Raw genomic sequence first — 15245 nt, forward strand, 5'->3', positions numbered from 1 at the left:
TGGATATAAAAAAAGAAATACAAAGTATGAGAATACTTGCTGTAAGTTCTGGGCTGGATTCCATCTCTTAAAGAAACCAAACTTGTATGGTAAGACACTGCTTCTCTTATGAACTGGTTTACATATTCTTCAGGACAATATCTTCATATTTGCGTACTGAGGATTCTCCCTTCTCCCCATACAATTCTCATTGTGAAAGGGACACTTGAGATTTACTCCCCACTTTAAAAGTAGAGAGAACAACAGCATCTTGATCTTATTTGTATACCAGCCACAGTGCCGCTATGACCTGTGTTTTGTAAGATGGTTAAGTACTATGGTAACAGGCTATCTTACAATCTATTACACTGCAGTTTATAAAATCAGAAAACAAAAAACAAGCAATTTTTCAAAACACTTTTATTTCTTTTTTAAACAGTTTGATAAAACCATTCATTGGCATTTAGAGTTCAACTGTAAACAATCACAATAAATTGCTATTGTGTATTGAACTTTATACATTTTTACACAAAATTGCAGTAACAATCCATAGAAGTAAGCTACATTCAGCATATTTGAGAATGGATTTGGCTACTGAAACACTATACTGGAAAAATCTGTGCGGTCAGGTAAGTAAAATTATTCAAAAGCTGGATGTTTAACTTCCTCCTGTGGTGTAAGTAAGCAGCATCATAATTCATCAGCTTCTATAAGTGTATATAGTGCTAGTGCTATATATTAAAAAGCCTGCTTTCACTCAGAACAAAATTTCAAGTTAACTACAGAAACTCCTCGCTCACGAGTTAGAGTATTATATAAGAGTTTCAAACAGACAAAGTTATTGTAAACATCTTTCCTTACACCAAATGGGTATGCCACATTTAGATACATTTATAGTCCTTTTGGGCTGACACACTCTAGGAGACCTTCTCAATTCTTTATGTTGCAGTAAGAGTTTTAAAGCATGACCAAAAAGAGTATCTAGTTGTTTTGTATGCAAAAGCCTATAGTAAGAGTTTTAGCATTTATAGCCAAGACAATTCACATTACCATGCATATAAGCATTGAAAACTAAATTGTTACCCACCATTTGGGGATGGATTCTGTGTCAATTGAAGCCAGTGGCAAGGCTCCCACTGACTTCAGTGGTGAAGATCAGGCACTAGCTAATCTAGAGTGAGTTGATTTTAAAGAGAGACTGTCAACTTAAAAAATTACTTGTCATAACAGTAGGTGGTAAATACTCAAGATGACTATAACCAAAAGATTAGAGTTGTTTGTTTCAGTTTGTTAACTTTAAGTCAGTTTCTCAGTCTGTATGGGTCTTCCACACACCAGAGAAACATGACTTTTTTTCATGTTAAAAAGTAGTAACAAAAATGGGCACGGTTATACAGTCTCTGATACCATTTCTGAAATTCCTTTAGATCACTTTTTGAAATGGATTAGGTTTCAAATTAGCAGTATCACTTTAATGAACAGCTGAACCTGGGTCTTAATACTGCATCCTGTGGACATCCAAAACTCCCCTTGATGTCAAGGGAAGTTTTGGTTGCACAAGCACTGCAGGACCAGCCTCAAAACACATACCAATCCAAAATCAACCGAAAAAAGAATCAAGGACTGAAATTTAGAGCATGATGTTCAAACAATCACTTTCAGGCTATTATTCTGACATTTGGGCGTCAAAACAAGTAGCCACATGTCCTTAATGTATTTAACATGAAAAATTTTTTATCAGTAAATATGAATGGGTCAGAGAAAACATCCTCTGAATTTTCATAAGTGGACCTCTAAATCATTTATTTGGGGAAGTGTATCATGTATTTTTACATGAGAAATGATAGATTTTAGTCTAATTTCAAGAGAGGTTCACCACATTAAAGATTAGTAAGTAGAACTTTAAAAATAAGTTACTTTGTCTAAAGGCTTCAACATCTTTCAAGTATTATAGAAAAAAGATCAAGCCAATGTCATAAAATATGCCTCATTTAACACAATCATTATGAAAAAGATTGCAACCAGGTTTATTCAGACAGTTCAATATAACTCTTAAAAACTCATGACAGAGTATCTTACCAAGAAACCCAAGCAGCATAACATGGTTATTTTGGTTACTAGCTGCAGGCCTTGATAGATTTGATGCCACAAGTATCTGACAACATAAATAAGATTACAATTCACAATCACAACAATAAAACCAGTGGGGATTTGGACTGTCAGGTAAATGTTTTTCAAAGCAGCTGGTTTAGAGAAAAAAAGCAAACAAAATAAACTTACCACCGAGGTGGTATATCTCATAAGACTAACAGGTAAACTCCGATAAGCTCTCATGACAGATGTCAGTGTTAATTCGCTGTCAACATTTGTTACGATAACCAAATATAGAGGAGCCTATCCAAAACAGAAGAGGGTAGTGATGTGGGCAGGAGGGAAGTATACAGGACCAAACCATTTTCTCTGCTAAACTGGTAAAAGTATGAGAAAGAGGCTAAGGACCTGCTCCTATGAAGAAAGTCCACGTTTTTTCAAGCATGCAACATAAAAAGTTCAGTCGAAGCACTTATGTTCCTCAAAACTCAGAAAATAAGCCACAACAAGCAGTTCCCACAATATGTTGCAGGTATTCCTTGCCTGGGCCCATAAAGTTTCCTTGTGAGGTATACATGTAATTTACATGAATGCCAATATCAAGGCTAGCAGGTACTTAGTACAGTTTCTACTGCTTTTTTGAAGTTTAACACTAAAGGGCCAAGACAGTTTACACAGCATTCAAACACATGGCTGTGGTTTTGCCTATACACATAGTTCTCTGCAGGCACATAAAAAAGGCTCAAGGCATTATTCAATATTTGTTTTAAACATACTTAAAGTGATCTTTAAAAAGAGCAGTGCAGTATTTGCTTAAGTTCCACTTCAGTCAAGAAACGTGTTTATAAAAAGTTACTAGATAATTCTCAATATTAGATTTTTTTATTTTCTTACCTTTCTTTAACCACTTTGTTTGTTTGCTTTGTAGTAGCAGAAACAGAACTCTTGATATGTAGTTCAGGAACGAGCTTGGTACTGACCAATGCCTTATAAAACTGAATTTTAAAAGCATTAAGTTGTTTAGTAACTAGTCTTATATTTCACTCTGATGTTTTAAATACTTCTGACTGACAGCCATAACTTAGCTTTTTTTTAATATTTCCAATTTTTTGCTTGCTATCTTCTAGTCTTTTGAAATTACCCACCCCACTAAAATATATTCTTTCCTAGTACAACAGATTCCTTAGGACAGCCTCAACCCTAGAGAAGCATTTACTGTGAAAACTGATTCCTACATCGGATTTACTGAGGCCATGAAACTCCCTGAAAACCAATTCAATGTTTTTAGTCCAGACATTTTCCCTTTTTTGAGATGAGACCATCACATCAGGTATAGTGAAAAAAAAATTAATGGTGTACACTTAGCTGTACACAGTAGCCATGTGTATAAATATTACACATCTATGAAAGACTCTCTCCCCTTTGGTTTACAATTCTCCCTCCCAGGGGGAAGACACTGACATTTCTGTGTTGCTGTCTCTGCCAGATAATTCTAGTAGTACAAGAATACTGCTTTTGATTTATGCTTCTCCAGCCTTGACGTGCAGTGTATGTATGGCATGTGAAATGCTACCACACTAAACAATCCTTTATTTCAGTCTCAGATGGAATGTTTAAGTTACCTTTTAGGTTTACAATAAATCAAATTCAAGGCATGTTAACTTATTATTAGAATGGATTTAATCCACTCAGAATTAACACTCTTTAAACACTGTTAAAAGATTACATAGAGATGACAAACGACAATTCAATCACCTTTCTGTGTCTAGTATCAGGGGGTAGCCGTGTTAGTCTGTATCCACAGAAACAACAAGGAGTCCGGTGGCACCTTAAAGACTAACAGATTTATTTGGGCATAAGCTTTCGTGGGTAAAAAACCCACTTCTTCAGATGCATGGAGTGAAAATTACAGATGCAGGCATTATTATACTGACACATGAAGAGAAGAGAAGAGAGTTACCTCACAAGTGGAGAGCCAGTGCTGACAGGGCCAATTCAATCAGGGTGGATGTAGTCCACTCCCAATAACTGATGAGGAGGTGTCAATTCCAGGAGAGAGAAAGTTGCTTTTGTAGTGAGCCAGCCACTCCGTCCCTATTCAAGCCCAAATTAATGGTGTTAAATTTGCAAATGAATTTTAGTTCTGCAGTTTCTCCTTGAAGTCTGTTTCTGAAGTTTTTTTATTCAAGTATGGCTTGACTTCAAAGAGACCTCCTCATCAGTTATTGGGAGTGGACTACATCCACCCTGATTGAATTGGCCCTGTCAACACTGGTTCTCCACTTGTGAGGTAACTCTCTTCTCTTCGTGTGTCAGTATAATAATGCCTGCATCTGTAATTTTCACTCCATGGATCTGAAGAAGTGAGGTTTTTACCCACGAAAGCTTATGCCCAAATAAATCTGTTAGTCTTTAAGGTGCCACCGGACTCCTTGTTGTTTCTGTGTCTAGTTATTGCAGACTGTTTAACCTGATCCCATGATCATGGCTGAAAGCCACACACTCAGGGAAGTTAATAGTCTTGTCATGGCGAAACATCTATATGATCAGGTCTGTAGTATACAATATTCATCATACCAGAAGTCCCTTCATAGAACAACAACTTGTTTGCAATATTCAAAAGGAATGTTATAAGCCACCAGCACCCTATAATAGGCTTATGTAAAAACGTTCTAGTCAGGCTGTTTTTGCTAGGTTTGTCTTTATGATGTTTTAAAAAAAAAAGGGGGGGGGGGAAATCTATTTCTTACACCTTCATTTGCTCCTCCTTATTCCTGGACATTTTGTGTACATCAAAATCATCTCTAAAAGTAACTGTGATGTTACAAAAAAGAAGAGGAATGATTAAGTAAGAAACATGCAGCCGGAAAAGATAAACTAAGGGACAAAGTGTTCAGCCTGGCCTTACAAGCATAAATAATTGGAGTACAATTTTTGTGCAAATGAATAAATTGTTCTTAGATGTCCATGTAACAATAAATGCAGATACAAAACTGGAACTGAGTGCAAAAAATGGATACCAACATTTAAAACACTTAATGTATAGGAAAAGAGATCCTAATTCTTTGCCCGTATCCATAGCTTTAAAAATAAGAAAACCGTATGTCATCTGCCCCAGAAGAGTAGGAGGGAGCATAATTTCTAAATAAAAAATTTTCATCCTTTCCCATAATAGATCAGTAGCTTCTGATAATTTAATCTACAACTCAGTATTTGATTTTTTAGAGAACAGTAAGATTTCTAATGCTATTGACTGTGTATTCTCACGGCACAGAACTAACTGAGCTTTTACTAAAAACAACAAAGTGGACATGAGTTATATAACACATAATGGTTCCATTACAGTCTATGGGACAAAGTCTAATTTTTGCCCAAGACAGCAACAGCTCCCTCACAGCTGTTTACTATTTATAATGTATGCCTACTTTGACATCTCTGCTGATTATGTAACTGGTACACATGTGATCTAAGGTCTAAAACTACATATGTAGTTTTAAAGTGCACATGAAATAAAATTATTTTCTAAATTTAGAAATATTTTTTAATCTCTTCCTTCTATTGCAACACAGTGTCCATATTTGGGACTCAAAGCAAATAAAAGGCCACTTCTGAAAGCAATAAAAGAGAAACTTTTCTTCACTCCTAGAAGCCTAAAGGTGTATTGAGTTATTTTCTAAATTTTGTAAATCATAATAACCTGGGGCATTGAAATCAATAGGACTGCTCATATGAATAAGGGTTTGTCGAATCAGTTCCTAAGGGCCAAATTCTCCAATGCAATGTGGCTAATTTGCAGAGAATTGTTGGCATAAGCTTGTCCAAAGGAGAGTTTAATGGGCTTAGGAAGGATCATCTCAGGGTAAGGATGACCTTTCAGTGTTGCAGAGGCACTGTAAATGTTTGTATACCAGCCTGCCAGCATAGCAGGGAAAAGGGGACATGGCCCTATGTTTTGCACATTTCTGGTCCCTACAGACTGTTTGCAGCCATCACAGAGCTGCCCTCAGGATGCAGTGGGACCAAGTCTCCACAGAGCTGCAACAGGATCAGGGGAGTGCAAAAAAATAGAGTTTTATTTCCACCTTTGCACACCTCAACCTCAGTGCTCTGGGCAGATCAGCTACCTTACACCCCACCCCCCGGAGTGGGCTTCATATTTCCAGTAAGATTCAGTCATAATGAAGGTTTTGTTTTTTTTTTTAAAGAAAGGACACACAACCCCCCTGCAAATATAGTTAGTTATAAGGGAGACATTGATAGGCCTTTGTCTACAGCTCACCAGCAAGTTTCACTGAAGATATTCTTTAAATGAAACTCTCACCATTTCTCTAAAAAAACTGTTTTGAGAGATGTCCTACACTGGAGTTCTCAGCTTCAGAATCTCTCAGTTAATTGATATACACAATGCTTTTGGAGTCACAGGGTTTTTTTTAAAAAACAAAAACAAAAAAACCCCACCTGTGCTGACATAGATGGATTAAATTCTACAGGTAAGAACTTTCCAATAGGGGACTATAAACACCAGCCAAAAGCACAGATTTGGCTCAGACCCTTAAAAAAAGATCAGTGCTGTAAAATTAAAGCCAAAAACTGTTCCAGACAAGCATTAATGTGAGAAACTCATTTGAGAGCTGCATGAATCCTAAATAAGTCAAATTACAATCTCCTGAGCCCAGAAGTTATGGTATTCCATATAACATTCCCCATTACTTACTAGACAAGAGAGTGTTTTATTAGCAACTCCAAGTGCCATTTAATTTTAGTTGCATAGCTCTAACTAAAACCTGAACTCTAACTTTGTCTCAGCACTGTTTGATTTAATCAGATATATTTTTCTATTAATATTAAAAACAGACATTATTAAAATTTCAGCATTATTTTGCTTTTACCTTCACTACTGCATGCCAGAGATTTGCTAGTGCAAAAGCTCGTACAGCTAGTAGCCACTGTGTTACCTGAGGATTATTTGTTGTATATTTTATACTTGAAAGCATTTTTTTATATGCAGTTGTTTGCTCTGAAGACATGATGTTTAAATAGTCAAGGAAAATATACGGTTTCTGGTTGCTCAGTAGTCCCATAGGATATTCACTCAATGTGGCAGCAAGGATGGAATGCAGATCAGAAGGTTGCAGTTCAGAATCCAACTCCTCAAGAAATGCAAGTTGCAATTCATCCTCAATAATACCCATTTCTAATTCCAACAATTGCCTTTTTTGATTGTACTGTAGCTCTGACAGCCAGAAATGTGCAAAATGTACAAAGTTATCTCCAGTGCAACATCAGACACTCAAGTCACTAATGGAATTATATGCTTTCTCCAGCCAATCTGTCACAGAAGTACTATCAAAGTGGTTAAAAATCTTATCAAGTCGTCCTCTCTCAGGTGAAAAGAGCAGATGAGATGAATCCTTTGAAGAGACAGCTGCACTTAAATTTAACCTTGTTGGTTCACTCAAATGAGGAGGCATTTTCTTGCCAATATGAGGCAAAGGTACAGCCTTAAATAAAGAACAATTCCTGATCTTAAGAGAAAAGAATTCCTTTTGTAAGCTACTATTAACATCAACTTGAGAATTCTTCAACAAGGAACATACGTCTGGAAGGTGAAGGATCTCATTTTGGCTATTTGGGCCACTTTCACTTAAATGTTCATGGTTTAAAACGTCTTCCTCCTCCATATTCTTATGGGAGACAATCATAGCTCTTCTGTCCTTCAAACTTTGCATTTTGTTAAACAGTAATACAGAATATTATTAACCCTAGTTGCAGCACAGACAAGCACAGCAAGTCACAAGTCAATGGATCTCAATATGAACCTGAAAGAAAGAATGAATACAGGAAATTAACTCATGGTCAGTCTCCATCTTCAACTGCTTCTCTTAAAGTAAAATATACACATTTTCATCATATCCAAACAACATTATCTGTATTACCAGGTATTATTTAGGGATCTCCACATCATGAAGGGAAAAAAAGAATAGCTCAACAGCAGAATGTAGTTGAGGAACCTAATAGTATAGTTTGTAAGGAGGTCCCCCTAACTCTTTTCCTTGAATATATTCAAGCAGATTTATCCTACACTTATGAAAGTGGATATTAATGCTATTAATTTTAACAGGTTCTAAAAATGTTATTTCTATACACAAAATTTAAGATCATGGCCTCTGATAGCAAGTGTCCCTCTACTCTGCTGCACATTTAATGCTGGTTTCTCCTCTTTTGCAGTTTAAAGTCACTGAGTTAGAGCTTACCTTTGTTGGGTGGTGGAAAGCATCACAAGTAACTCAGCGAATGAGACATCTGAAAACGTATTGCATAACAATACGCTCTACTTTAACCAATAAGATTGCAGTATGTAAGTGATCAGAGGCTTAACATCAGAGATCAGTTTTAAGTGTCTCTCTTTCTTTAATTTTTAAACATGGACATTAAAGTCAGAGGCAAAGTCTCAACTATTATGTCCATCAAAGCTGTTTTTAATAACGTTTCGTTTTCCCCCAGACATGTTTGTGTGTGCTACCTTCTGTACTTGCTAACTTTGTATGAAAGCACTCAGTGAAAAACTGCACAACTATAAGCCCTCAGCAGCGGGTTAAGTGCCTGGAAAACGTTCACATAGATTGGCACATACAGCACATGGAACAACATGCGCAGCTCAGAGGAAAGATCACCAGGCAAACTGATTGCACAAGCATGATTAGGGGTTACAATGTATATTGCAACAAACCAAATTGCTGATCCTGTTACAAGACGACCACCATCTGCCAACACAGGCAGTAGACAAGGATGAAATAGCTGCCATGGTTACTAACTGAATACTATGTGTGGAGCTAGACATGGCTTATATCCAGACTGTTAACAAATTTAAAGAGTTGTACTACAGAAAGACAGGTTCAAGAAGAAAAAGTCGCCATATCCACGTTGTCAATCCTCTGGTCCATTCAGTCTCCCTATCAGTTTATCATTCTATTGTTATTGTTCCTGGAAGAAGGGTTTGGTTTGTAGTGTGTGTGGCTTAGCGAGGGGCGGAGGAGAAGAGATTTGGTAATGAAAAGTTTATTGATCAGTCTTGTCAGTTTCTTTTTGTTTCATCTTACTGCTTGGGGGGAGGGATAGCTCAGTGATTTGAGCATTGGCCTGCTAAACCCAGGGTTGTGAGCTCAATCCTTGAGGGGGCCACTTAGGGATCTGGGGCAAAAATCAGTACTTGGTCCTGCTAGTGAAGGCAGGGGGCTGGACTTGATGACCTTTCAAGGTCCCTTCCAGTTCTAGGAGATAGGATATCTCTATTTATTTATTTGCTAGATTTAGAAGTTTCATCCTTTATGGGCCTCAAGTGGTAATAACATCTGTCCTCTAACATACCACAACCAAGCTTTCAGAGACCTTCTCTATAGTCACTTCCCCCCAACCCCCTTCCCACTGAGTAGCTGCCTGATCTGCCTGAAAGGCTGTTCAAGTGCTTGCCTCATCAAGGCCCTCTTCTGTTGCCAGTGAAGTCAACAGCAAAACATTCACCACCTTCTGAGAGAGAGTAGACTCACATCCTTAAGCAGATTGTTAAGGCTAAACCCTCCAGATGATGAGTTTCCAATACCCATTGGGCTAGATGAAATAGAGAGAGCTCTGCATCTTGCAAGAGCAGGCTCCAAATAGTTTGTTTTACATTTAAATCAAAAGCTTATAAATGTATATTTTAGTATAAGCATCAAGTTATCCTGGGTTTCCTAGTAGGACAATTTTTCTTGAATTTGAAAGTCAATCTCTACCAGAAAACTAATTTTTACTACTCCTTTGGGTAATTATACTGATTTTGTTTCAACCTATATATGCTAATAAAATTATTTAGCCAGACAGACAGAAACTGGAACACTAAACACAGCATGTATCCTACAGAGAAGATGAGATAACATGCAAGCTGAAGAACTGGTATAATAGTCACTTATTGCTTATTATAGTGACTGCTGTGCAGGATCAGATAACAGCATAACCTCAATGTACTTGTCTTTGTTTTTAAAATTTACACAACAGGATGTTTCTCCTGGGGGAATTCTACGCCACTGCATGTGCGCAGAATTCATGTCACCTGCGGATTTCTTGGCTTCCCCACAGAAAAATTGCTTTCTAAAAAGGGAAGCTGCAAGAGCAGTCACGCACCAATCCCTAGCAGTGCAGGTACATCGTTTCAGGCACCTGGAGTAGCTAGCAGAGAGGTAAATCACCGCAAGCCTGGGGACACCCCAGCCAGTGGCTCCTACCCTGAGCTGGGATTAGCTGCTAGTCCCCTCTGGGCTGGAGGCAGGACAGGACAGGACTGCCTCTTCCCCTGCAAGGGGTGACTGGGGCTGTGTCAGACCCACCCCCAGAAACCTCCCCCAGCTGCAGGAAGCTCATCATCCTCCCCTGCTTTCTGCCCCCATTGCTCCTCAGCTGTGGGGAGAGGGGTCACTGTGTGGGGAGCTGCTCCCCCATCCACCCAACCCCCATGCATCTGGACCTCCCATACTCAGATACCCCTGCCAAACCTCACATGGTACATCCAGAACTCCCCTAGCCCTCCATACCCAAACCCCACCCCACTAAACCTCAACCCCTGCATCTGGAGCCCCCCTGCATCTGGAGCCCCCCTGCACCCAGACCACTGCCCACTGAGCTCTCTGCACTCAAAGCCCCACCCTGATGCCTGAGCCCCCACATCCAGACCCCACCACTGACCCCCAATTAGCTGCACCCAGACCACCACCCCACCAAGCCCCACTCCCCCAGCACCCAGACCCTCCTACCGAGCCCCAACCATCTTCACCTGGAAGCCCCTGCAGAGCCCATTGCCCCTGCACCTGGAACCCCCTCCCCCCAACGAGCCTGTGCACATCCAGATGCCCTCCACACCTAAACCTCCCCACTGAGCTGCCTGCATCCAGATTCTCCCATACCTGGATCCTGCCTGGTTGAGCCTGCCTGCCCCACACCTGGTGCACCTGGCATAGAGGTGCAGGGCCCCAGGGTGTTTCTGGGGCAGACCAGTCCTTATGCTGTGTCAGGGTCGGGTGCAGCCTCACTACTGAGTCCATGTCCTGGGGGTGGGGGGAACTGCAGGGTGATCTCCCACCTTCATGTAGCCAGTGGCCTGTGCTCCCCACTGCCATGCTGGAGCCTCTGCATTTATTTCTTGACAAATAAAACTTGCAGAATTTTAAAATATTGTGTGCAGAATGCCCTCACGAGTAAGGATCTGCACAAAACACATCACAGCCACAATCGGACGTTCACTCCAGCTGGGAGTGAGCGCAAAAGTTTCTCTTTAGTCAGATTAAAAAGACAACAGTGCCCCCAGCAGGGCCGGATTAACTTTTTGTGGGCCAGGCTCCAAACATATTTGTGGGCCCCCCGGGGAATGATTGTAAAAGGGGCCGGAGGCAAAAGCACAGTGGGGCAGGAGCTCGGGTTGGTCCCTGGAGCAAGGGAGGTGCCAGGGGTAAATGGCAAGTGCAGCAGGGCTGGGGAGGGGGTAAACAGGATCCCCCCACCCCTGCCCACAGAGAGCGGGTACCTACCTTCTCCCTGGTTCTAGCCCATTCTCTTCATCTCTCTCTGCACTGAGCTGCCCCTCCTCCAGTGTGACAAAGTGGGAATGTTCTTAATGTTTTCTCTGAATACTGTGTGAGTGCCTCAGTTTCCCCTACGCATTTCTTAAGTATCTAGGTGGTGGGATAAGGGTGTGTGATTGTTGCAGAGCCATAGAGGGCAGGTGTGATGCTGTCTGCACAGAGAATGGCTGACACACTGTCTCCTGGCAACTGATGACCTGGGCCCCTCCCCTGCAAGGTGCCAACTGAAGGTGTTGGAGAACAAAGAGATCAGGTGGCCTCCTGGCCCGGGGAAAGAGACAAAGGAGGGGCTGGAGGGGGTTGCAGTTTGGAGCTGGCTGGGGAAACGGAGGGAGGCCCAGCACTGGTGTCTGGGCTCCCTACCCCACAAGACAGACCTGACTGAGGGGTCCTGTTTTCCATACCTACAAGCTCTGATTTGACTGTGTTCCTGTCGTCTAATAAGCCTTCTGTTTTACTGGCTGGCTGAGAGTCACGGTGAATCGCACGAAGTAGGGGGTGCAGGACCCTGACTCCCCCACACTACGTGACATCCAGCAGCAGCAGGACAGGTTCTCTTCCAGCCCTCTGGGGTGGGTGTTGGGAGTGGGAGGAGCAGAGGGTAATGTGGTTACTTCTATAACTGGACTTTTAGTTTCCGGTCAGCACTGCTAACCGAACACCCAGGTCCCATTTTCTACTGGAGTTTCTAGTCTAAAACTGGATACCTGGCAACAGGGGTGCCAGAAAAGCCTGAAAGTGAGAGGGCTAAGCCTTAAGTGATGGGAAGCAAGGGGTGGGCGGGCTAGGGAGTGGAGAGGAGCTAAGGGGCAGGGCCATGTCAGCTATACTGCCCAGGTAGGTTGGAGACTGTGGGGATCAGCTTACACAGTATCCCCAGCCCAGGTGACGTGACAGCCAGTGGTGGATTTAGAGTTAATGGGGCCCCCCCGGCCCTGTGCTCAGCTTCATTTTTGGGGCCCCTCCTTGGGACCCAGACAAGAAAAAGAACATTCTCTCTTATCTCCCCCCAGCCCCGTTTTTCATTCCCCCTCCCCTTCATCCTCCTCCTATAAGTAATAGCAAGTCAATGAAAATAAAATGAGGTACCTTGATTGTTCTTTAAGACTAACAGTTAGTCTTAAAGGTGCCACAGGACCCTCTGTTGCTTTTTACAGATTCTGACTAACACGGCTACCCCTCTGATACTTGATTGTTCTTGTAGTCTAACTTATTTTTCCACAGACCACTTGAAAATTGCAGAGGGTCTTGATGGACCACTTATGATCTTTCCCAATATTGTAAAAAAACATTGGGGTGCGGGGTCTGGGCAGGAGCTAGGATGAGGGAGGGGGCTCAGGGTTGGGGCAGAAGGTTGGGGTGTGGAGCGCTTACCTGGGGCAGCTCCTGTTTTGTGCGAAGGGTACAGGAGCTCACGTTTGGTGATCAGGATGGGGGTGGGGATGTGGGGGGGGTTCAGGAGTCAGGGCATGGGGGGGCTGGGTATGTGTGGGGGTGAAGGAGTCAGGGGGCTCAGGGTGTGTGAGGGGGGTACAGAGGGCTGTGGGTGTGTGAGGGTGCAGCGGTCAGGGTGGGCAGAGGGCTGTGGGTGTGGGCTGAGGTCGTGCAGGTGCTCATGGCAGGGGTATGCCCTGATTCCAGCCCCTTCCCTAAAGCCCCGCCTCTTCTCCTCCTCGGAGCAGCAAGCCTGCTGAGGCTGCCTCCTCCTTCCTGCCAGCAAGCAGCTGATCGCGGGGGGGGGCAGAAGGTAGCAGGCTGGGGAAAGAGGCGGGGGAGGAGCTTGGCTGCCGGCAGAGCCTGCCCTGCTGCAGCAGGAGCCGGGAGCACTAAGCTTCTGCCCCCATGGGGGGGGGGGCGGAGGGGAGCCGGCCGGACCGGGACCCCTTTGGACCATGGGCCTGGCGACCTGGTAAATCCGGTACTGGCCCTCAGTCCCTGGTCCCTGCGAGGGAAGAGTTAGTAACTCCAGCAATGGCCTGACTCAAGCAGAGCCACGTCCGCCACCCCGCCCGCAAGCCCCCCGGCGGCGGGAACGGAGACTGCAGCCCCTCCCTTCACCTGCAGCCTGACGTTGAGCATCATGGAGGCCACGATGTAGAGATAGGGGAAGTTGATCCGGAGCTTCCAGGCCAGGTCGAAGAAGATGAGGAGGGTCCTGGTCAGCCCCTTGCAGAAGACCCCGTAGGACCTGGCGGCGGCCGATTGCGAGAGCCTAGCAGCCAGGGCGGACAGAGCCGCCGCCATATACACCCCGCCCCCACCGGGCGCTCGGACTGCACCGCCCCCACTCCGTACTGACCCGCTGGGGAGCCGATCCAGGGCCTCTCACCTCCCCTCAGCCGCCCCCAGCCCAAAGAGCCCGGATGTCGATCGCAATGGGGGAGAGGGGAAGGAGAACTGACAACTATGAAATTTACATACGCAGGTCCCCCGCTTGCTACGTCACAGCGGTTTTGCGTTATGACGGCACGGCGCAACGACGCAGGCTCGGGGCTACCAAAAAAAAAAAAAAAAAAAACTGGGCAAAGAGCGTCCCTCCCCCGCGCACGGGCAGTGCTCGCGGAGCCGCTGGGCTCCAGCCCCGCCCACCTCAGGACTAGGCGCATGCGTATTAAGACTATGAACGCGTTTCAGGCCGATAGGGAGGGCATGTGCAGTAGTGTCCTTACAAGCAGAACAGGCGGGAACGAAGGAGGGAGTGACTCAGACGACGGGAAGCAGGGAGGAACTAGAGGGCGTTTGGGCCTTTTCCCCCTGCGGAGAACAGGCAGCCAGGCAGGGCGAGGCCAGCACAGGCTCTGGCTACTTTACCGTTGCCAAGGGCAGGTTGAGTGCTGACTAGCTCAGGCTCTGCCCTAGTCGGTTTTTCGTGAAGCAGAGGGAATTATGTGAGGGTCTTCCCTTGACTCTGCTGGATAAAAGCTTAACAGTGTGACCCAGGGGTGCCCTGCTGCAGGGGTAAGAAAGGAGTGTTGCCCTAAGTTCTTCCTGTCTAGCTCTAGGCTGAATCCCTCTGCTCTGTGTTTTCATAGGAGGTATATTTTGTATTCATTTTATTCTAGCACAAGCACCCTAGAAGTGCTAAACAGCTGCTCTAGCGCAGGCACAATCAACTAAACAATTTTCCATGCAAATATTTTTTTAAAATAAACCACATTCTTTGCACCACTTAGGCAGCCAGACAGCTATCCCTAAACCAAGAGAAAAGTTGTTTGTTTTACTTCAATGAAAGCTTTATTTAAATTTTAATAGTACAGTATTGAAGAACCATTCATCTATCGATTTTCAATACACTTTGCAAAAGTTTCTCACAAACCCTCTGGGATAAATTAATAATTTATACTCACTTTACAGATGGAGAAACAGGTACAGAAATGTGACTTGCCCAGTACAATAAGCCAGTGGCAGAGCGAATAGAAGGGATTTCAGGGCGCTGATTTTTCTTCCACGCCACAGGGAAACAGGTGCAACACTATTAGGTTTCATTGTTGTAAACACTGGTATTAGATGAAAAAAATCAGGCCTCTGAAATATTTTTATAATTGTCTTCTGAGTACACTCCTT

General features: G+C 43.4%; 2 protein-coding genes across 2 annotated transcripts; both read right to left on the reverse strand.

The window, feature by feature from the left end:
- Positions 1 to 403: 403 nt before the first annotated feature.
- Positions 404 to 7816, reverse strand: FAM220A (family with sequence similarity 220 member A). Its single transcript, XM_024208453.2, is given in 2 exon segments — positions 404 to 3065; positions 6960 to 7816. Coding segments are annotated over 2 exon segments (945 nt in total). The 5' UTR covers positions 7800 to 7816; the 3' UTR covers positions 404 to 2960.
- On the reverse strand, positions 7817 to 14113 carry LOC112112509 (small integral membrane protein 10-like protein 2A). Its single transcript, XM_024208451.1, has 2 exons — positions 13740 to 14113; positions 7817 to 7889 (listed from the first exon to the last, which is right to left on the reverse strand). Exons 1-2 carry the CDS (start codon positions 13923 to 13925, stop codon positions 7869 to 7871), a joined length of 207 nt encoding a protein of 68 aa, XP_024064219.1. The 5' UTR covers positions 13926 to 14113; the 3' UTR covers positions 7817 to 7868.
- Between the last annotated feature and the right edge of the window lie 1132 nt (positions 14114 to 15245).

This window comes from Terrapene carolina, unplaced genomic scaffold, assembly GCF_002925995.2.
Source record: "Terrapene carolina triunguis isolate 2854851 unplaced genomic scaffold, T_m_triunguis-2.0 Scaffold93, whole genome shotgun sequence".
Taxonomy (NCBI): domain Eukaryota; kingdom Metazoa; phylum Chordata; order Testudines; family Emydidae; genus Terrapene; species Terrapene triunguis.

Bases quoted from the DNA above. Each gene is read 5' to 3' on its own strand.
- LOC112112509 (XM_024208451.1), bottom strand. From the start codon at position 13,925: ATGGCGGCGGCTCTGTCCGCCCTGGCTGCTAGGCTCTCGCAATCGGCC. The intron at 7,890-13,739 runs GTGAAGGGAGGG...TCTTTCTTTCAG, and splicing joins TGCTCAACGTCAGGCTGCAG to GTTCATATTGAGATCCATTG.